The sequence below is a fragment of the Littorina saxatilis genome, linkage group LG9 (assembly GCF_037325665.1).
Source record: "Littorina saxatilis isolate snail1 linkage group LG9, US_GU_Lsax_2.0, whole genome shotgun sequence".
In the NCBI taxonomy this organism is placed as follows: domain Eukaryota; kingdom Metazoa; phylum Mollusca; class Gastropoda; order Littorinimorpha; family Littorinidae; genus Littorina; species Littorina saxatilis.
Genome location: NC_090253.1, coordinates 16,651,819 through 16,659,318, shown reverse-complemented (window position 1 = coordinate 16,659,318; position 7,500 = coordinate 16,651,819). Strand labels below are relative to the sequence as shown.

Below are 7,500 nucleotides of genomic sequence, written 5' to 3'. Positions count from 1 at the left end.
CAAAGCTTGCTGATGATCAATCCATACTTCAATCGGGGCAAGTATTTATGGAGACCTGTGAGAATTCACTTTACGTTGATACTTGATCTGCCCGAGGCAACTTGTGTCACGTTCGTTGATTGGTTGATGCAACCGTGTCACTGAGTTTACACGCATATTTTGATCACGTGATGTCACCCATCTGTCATCTTTGAAGTAGGATTGATGACGAAACAGTCAATTAATTTGTCAAGGCTCGTACTATACCTTCTTCTTCTTCTTCTTCTTCTTCTTCTTCTTCTTCTTCTTCTTCTTCTTCTTCATCTTCATGTGTGAGCTCGTTTTCCCATTTGGGTTCCCTACACTATGCTCTGAGAGCATAGTCAGCTCACTCCGCTTTCGTTGAGTAGGCATGCTGGGTATTTTCGTGTTTCCATAACCCACCGAACTCCGACATGGAATACAGGATCTTTTCCGTGCGCACTTGGTCTTGTGCTTGCGTGTACACACGAAGGGGGTTAAGTCACTAGCAGGTCTGCACATAAGTTGACCTGGGAGATCGGAAAAATCTCTATTCTTAACCCACCAGGCGGCAGCGACCGGGATTCGAACTCACGACCTCCCGATTAGGGGGCCGACGTCTTACCACCACGCCACTGCGCCCGTCTGGATAAAAGCACCATTCCACTTCTTCCTACCGACAATCTAAAGCCTGGCTCGCTGGTTTGCTGATTTTTTAATTTTTTAATTTGCTGATTAATTTTGCTATTGCCTTTTCTGTTGTGTGTTGTTCTTTTCTCGTGTTAAAGCCGAACATCTGTTTCCAGGAGACTAAGCCTTGTTAAAATTTCATCTCACACGGCATCACTGCAGAGCGCCTAGAACTGTACCCACGGAATATGCGCGATATAAGCCTCATTGATTGATTGATATAGCAGAAGGCCACAGAGCTAAATTTAGCGTTGCCCGCATGAAAAACTAGAACGACATCTGCCGCGCGCTGATCTTGGCCTTTAAAACCGGGAAGGATTTCTAAGTGTTTAAAACAAAATATGTGACCCTCCATCACGAAATGAGTCGCATGTCACCTCGCGCGGTTCTGCGCTACTAGGCTTGATATAAGTCCGGGGAGTGTCTGGTAACAGTGTGAGGGTCACCTTAGTCACAGGCTTATAACTCAAACAGTTTTCGCTCTTTTCTAAAACGGTTTTCACCACTGGATAGAGCATAAAAAAAACTCTTTAGGAAAATGTACAAATATGAAAATCATGCAAAGGTGACATGCGACTCATTCCGTGGTGGAGGGTCACATTTTCAGAAAGGAGAGTATTTTCACAAAGAAATTGTTGTGCCTGATCAACTCTCTCTCTTTTCTCTCTCTCTCTCTCTCTCTCTCTCTCTCTCTCTCTCTCTCTCTCTCTCTCTCTCTCTCTCTCTCTCTCTCCCCCCCATTCTTACACCCCTTTCCTGTTCACAAACCTTCACCCATATCAATATATATGTTAAATGTATGTATATTGTATGTACGTGCCAATGTATATTTGTAAAGTTGTCTTTGTATATACACAAATAAAATTAAAATAAAACAAGTCGCGGAAGGCGAAAATACAATATTTAGTCAAGTAGCTGCCATTTTTCAGCAAGACCGTATACTCGTAGCATCGTCAGTCCACCGCTCATGGCAAAGGCAGTGAAATTGACAAGAAGAGCGGGGTAGTAGTTGCGCTAAGAAGGATAGCACGCTTTTCTGTACCTCTCTTTGTTTTAACTTTCTGAGCGTGTTTTTAATCCAAACATATCATATCTATATGTTTTTGGAATCAGGAACCGACAAGGAATAAGATGAAAGTGTTTTTAAATTGATTTGGACAATTTAATTTTGATAATAATTTTTATATATTTAATTTTCAGAGCTTGTTTTTAATCCGAATATAACATATTTATATGTTTTTGGAATCAGCAAATGATGGAGAATACGATAAACGTAAATTTGGATCGTTTTATTAATTTTTTTTTTTTTTTTACAATTTTCAGATTTTTAATGACCAAATTCATTATTAATTTTTAAGCCACCAAGCTGAAATGCAATACCGAACCCCGGGCTTCGTCGAAGATTACTTGACCAAAATTGCAACCAATTTGGTTGAAAAATGAGGGCGTGACAGTGTCGCCTCAACTTTCACGAAAAGCCGGATATGACGTCATCAAAGACATTTATCAAAAAAATGAAAAAACCTATGGGGATTTCATACCCAGGAACTCTCATGTCAAATTTCATAAAGATCGGTCCAGTAGTTTAGTCTGAATCGCTCTACACACACACACACACGCACACACGCACGCACGCACACACACACGCACATACACCACGACCCTCGTTTCGATTCCCCCTCGATGTTAAAATATTTAGTCAAAACTTGACTAAATATAAAAAAAGAAATAAAAAAGGGTGCATGCATGCAATGCAGGTGTTCACAAATTTCTATGATGATCTTTGACAACGGATAGTCGGCCGCACATAATCTGAAAATATATGGACGTCGCAAATTCCCTGTTAGTAAATTCCACTTTATATTTATGCACAGAAATAAAATTTCATCAGCTATCAAGTTAAAGGATTTTGTGTTCAGACAGACGAAGCCGAAAGGTCCGGCTTTGCTTGCAACACTGATAAATCGAGTCGCGAGGTTTCAACAGATCGTCATATAAAGAAAAGGACGGTGACACTCACAAGACATTAAGTGATCGATCGGGTGTTGACTGCGTACAAGCTAGCAGCTAGCAGTAATGACTTTGTGAGACGACTAGTTTTACTGCTAACTAGAATTGAGATTTGTCTCTTTTATAGATATATGAAGTGACGGGGTTCTGTTAACACACAAAAAGCCAGTTGCTATGATTACTACGGCTTTGATTTGCTTAGATGTTTGTGGGAACTTCCTTTAAAGACCGATGTAACACATTTTTACTCCACGAAAAATGTACTCCGGAGCAAACATTTCGTACAAAATTCTTACTCCGAGTAAACTTTTCGTACGAGAAAAGAACTCTCCAAGGCACGAAAAAATTACTCCCTCCACGAAATGTTTACTCCCCATTTTTTTTACTTCCAGTAAAAATCTCGTACGCGAAATCGGGATGCGGGCGAAGGAATAATGCCAATATGTGATCTCACGCAAACGAATGTCGCGCTACCCTCCCTCCACCCCTTCCACCACCAAGACTGACAGGGGACAAGGGAGTATTAATTTCGTACACCTGGCATGGGAAGTTAAATTGCTCGTGTTAGGGTGAAGTAATTTATTCGTTTTTTATTCGTCAGGGGAGTAACATTTGTGTACAAAATGTTTACTCGGAACTTACCTGTCGTGGTGAGTAATTTTCTCGTGTAATGGGGGAGTGTTTTTTTCGTAAAGGGAGTAACATTTTCGTACGAAATGTTTACTCCGGAGTAAAAATCTCGTGGGAGTAATTTTCTCGTGTTACACCGGCCGATTTAAGACTTACCCCAATTTCTAGACATTACTTTTTCAGATTTTGTTGTTCAAAACAACTATAAATGTACCCCCATTTGAACAATCCCTTACTTTTAAGGCCTGCTTTTCTTAGAGTTTTGAAGATCTTCAAAAGAGGGTATTGAATACGGCTCATGTCGCGTGATCGTCTGGGCTTCTACAAGGTCGTCATTTAAAGCGAAGGACCGTGACACTAACAAGACAGTGACAGATAGGTGTCGGATGTAAGCTGAAGCAGCCATGATCAGTTGCGGATGACCGAGTGCATCCATACTGTCAACTGCTCTACTGTGCCGTGATTTCACTGTCATAGCTCAAGTGTGTCGTACTCTATAAGTGTGCTTGGTAAGTGGGGGAGGGGTGTGTGTCAGTGTGTGTGTCCGCGCGTGTGTGTGTGTGTGTGCGCGCGTGTGTGTGTGTGTGTGTGTGTGTGTGTGTGAGAGAAAGAGTGTGTGTGAGAGTGTGTGTGAGTGTGTGTGTGTGTGTATCTGTACGTGTACGCGCGCGCGCGCGCGCGTGTGTGTGTGTGTGTGTGTGTGTGTGTGTGAGTGTGTATCTGTATGTGTGTGTGTGTACGTGTGTGTTTGTGTGTGTGTGTGTGTGTGTGTGTGTGTGTGCGGGTGTATGTACGTGTGTGTGTACGTGTGTGTATGTGTGTGTGTTTGTGTGTGTCTGTGTGTGTCTGTGTGTGCATCCGTGCAGAACTTGTGCAGGAGCAGACAACGAAAGAGAGACAGGGGGAGAGAGAGAGGGGGGGGGGGGGTAGGAGGCAGAGAGGGGGAGAAAGAGACAGATAGAAATGGACAGAAAAATAGCTAAACAAATCAACGTTCTATATTATTATTATTATTATTGTGATCATTTTTATGCGCCTAATCTAGATATAGCCCTAGGCGCTTACATATTAATTTCTGCCGTTTGAAATGGAATTTGTTTACAGACAGACAGACAGACAGACCGGGGGCCCGGTAGCTCAGATGGTAGAGCACTGGACTTGTGATCGGAAGGTCGCAGGTTCGAATTCGGGCCAGGACGGACACGGGTCAACTTTATGTGCAGACCCAGAGACGGAAGCCATGTCCCACCCCCGTGTCATCACAATGGCACGTAAAAGACCTTGGTCATTTTGCCATAAGTGCAGGTGGCTGAATACACCTAAACACGCAGACACCTGGGTAGCGCGACTCCGCTGCTGCTAGCTTTCCACTGGGAGGAAGCGACCCGAATTTCCCAGCGATGGGACAATAAAGTAATGAAAATGAAAATGAAATGAAAATGAAAATGATATGGGAAAAGAGCCACAAAAACCACGAGAAACAAACACAGGCACATCATATTACCATAACAGCAGCTCATCCCGGAAAATAACCGTCTCCCGATGGTCGACACTGTACTATCCATCGTGCAACCCACAACTTCACGATCCAAGATATCGTAGAAGAGTTTTACCGAGTCAAAGTTTGTGTCAGTCTGATCAAACTCTCCCTCAGGTTCGCTTCGAATCACAGTCTCATCTTTGTCACTATAATGCAGCAATGGTGGGTGGTACTTTTCTTGTCTAGAGACTTTCAATTGTCCAAAATGGCTGGTAGTACTTCTCTCAGTCCAGTAACTTTCAGTTGTCTGAAACACCTCATGCTCACTACGAATCACGTTCACATCTGTATCACTATAGTGAACCAATGGTGGATAGAGATGTTCTTGTCAGTCTAGAGACTTTCAGTTGTCCAAAATGGCTGGTAGTACTTCTCTCAGTCCCGTAACTTTCAGTTGTCTGAAACACCTCATGCTCACTACGAATCACTTTCACATTTGTAGCACTATAGTGAACCAATGGTGGATAGAGATGTTCTTGTCAGTCTAGAGACTTTCAGTTGTCCAAAATGGCTGGTAGTACTTCTCTCAGTCCCGTAACTTTCAGTTGTCTGAAACACCTCATGCTCACTACGAATCACTTTCACATTTGTAGCACTATAGTGAACCAATGGTGGATAGAGATGTTCTTGTCAAGAGACTTTCAGTTGTCCAAAATGGCGGGTAGTACTTCTCTCAGTCCCGTAACTTTCAGTTGTCTGAAATACCTCATGCTCGCTGCGAATCGCTGTCACATTTGTATCACTATGATGCAGCAATGGTTGGTGGTGATGTTCTTATCTAGAGACTTTCATTTGTCTACAATGGCGGGTAGTACTTTTCTCGGTAGTTGTCTGAAATGGTTGAGAGTATTCTTCACAGATCCGTAAAGTTCGTTACCACCACCAGGAACGAAGTACTTTGTTTTGTTTCTTTGTCAGAAATAAATTAGTCGTGCAGATTCTAAGTTCAGATATATGCAGTGTGATATCCGAACGTCCTGTTGTCTCGTCATGTCCTTGTTCTTGTTTCCTTCCAGTGGATTGTTAGTGACTAAACACAAGTAGGCTATTTCGGTGTTAACACACAATATGAGTAGGCTGAATAATTTTTGTGTGTCATTGTTTTAAGAAATGCATGTGCGTTGTCTTGGTTGATTTGTTGTTGTTGTTGTTGATGTTGTTGTTGTTGTTGTTAGATGTTGTTGTTTTTCGTGTGTTTTTTACGAAAGAAAGAAAACTTACGAGAAAGAAAGGAAGGAAGATCTCTTTCTTACCTTTCTTACCTTTCTTTCTTTCTCTCTTTTCTCTCTTTCTTTCTTTCTTTCGTTCATTCTTCTTTTCATTCTTTCTGTCTCTCTCCCTTCGAGTCCTTTTGTATAGGCCTACTCTTCCTTTATTTGATACTCTCATTCTCTCATTCTCTCTTTCTTTCTTTTATTCTTTCTTTCTTTCTTTCTTTCTTTCTTTCTCTCTTTCTTTCTTTCTCTCTTTCTTTCTTGCAACCATCTTCTCTTCTTGGCCTACCTGTGAGTTTTGGCGAATCTGTGTCCTTCACATCAGGCGACGGTGGCGTAGCGCTGGTGTTGTCCTCCATGGTTGCAATGTGTGTTGTTGCCACCTTTTCGATATGCTGCACAGCGGCCAACGAATCCCCACTGTTTCAGTGACTGCAACAGGATATAACAAGTCGCGTAAGGCGAAAGTACTACATTTAGTCAAGCTGTCTAACTCACAGAATGTATGAAACTGAACGGACTGCATTTTTTCACCAAGACCAGACAGGTTCGTCAATCCCTGAGAGAAGTGAATCGCTCACTTTTCACGTGCAAAACGAAGTGAAATTGACAAGCCAGTCATAACTTGACTAAATGTAAAAACAAGAGCTGAAAGCGTGTAACTATTCTTGGCATATAATCACGTCATGTCCAAAATAGACACTATAGTTCTGGAGACAGAAAAACCAAGTTAGCAAAGCAATAGCGTGTAACTATTACACTCACATTCAGAGTCTAATGTATTTGTCCTGTCAAGGAAAAACCGTACAGGTTTCTACCACAAGCAAACAGAGATACATTGTCATAATCAGCTTATAGTTTTACTGATTATGTCAGAATAAAATTATTACATGGGGATGAAAGTCGCTTGTTCTTTTCAATGCCTGTCACTCACTCAGGTGCTAGAAGAGCCGTGTCGCGTAACTCTCACTTACTATAATGTTGCATATGTCGTATGCATTTAGAGCACTTACATCAATCAAATCAAATCAAATTAACTTTATTATCTCACATGGAGAAATTGCAGTGGTGGTACATATAACGTAAAGACAAACCATAGACCATTTATCCTGGACCGCCAACTAGGTCTCTCTCCGCTCTTTCTCTCTATTACGAGGTAGCGGCCTCTCGCATTTAGGAACCTACGCTTACATGGCCTTTCAGAAATCAGGGGGATGTCATATCCGGTGTCGATTGTAAACATGGACGAAGTTGCCGAGGTAAGTTCTGAAAAGGCTAATTAACTCAGCTAAAGTGCATATGGAACATGTTTTTCGATGAGTTTTGTTAAGTTTAGTTTGGAGTTTTGAAAAATCCAGTTCATTGTCACATCCCATTGTCACAAATAACTGGAGCGTGCTTTCTTTTCACTGTCTT

The 7,500-nt window shown here is 41.8% G+C and overlaps 1 protein-coding gene across 4 annotated transcripts in view; it reads right to left on the bottom strand.

The window, feature by feature from the left end:
* Positions 1 to 7,500, bottom strand: part of LOC138975436 (uncharacterized) — a 40,119-nt gene that overhangs the window by 25,106 nt on the left and 7,513 nt on the right. For 3 of the 4 annotated variants that reach the window (XM_070348116.1, XM_070348115.1, XM_070348119.1), the window contains exon 2: positions 6,374 to 6,516. In XM_070348116.1, the coding sequence (XP_070204217.1) occupies positions 6,374 to 6,443 (70 nt within the window). In that variant the 5' untranslated portion in view covers positions 6,444 to 6,516. Of the gene's footprint in view, positions 1 to 4,834; positions 6,231 to 6,373; positions 6,517 to 7,500 lie in introns of those variants that run through there. The other variant, XM_070348120.1, reaches the window with a different exon arrangement.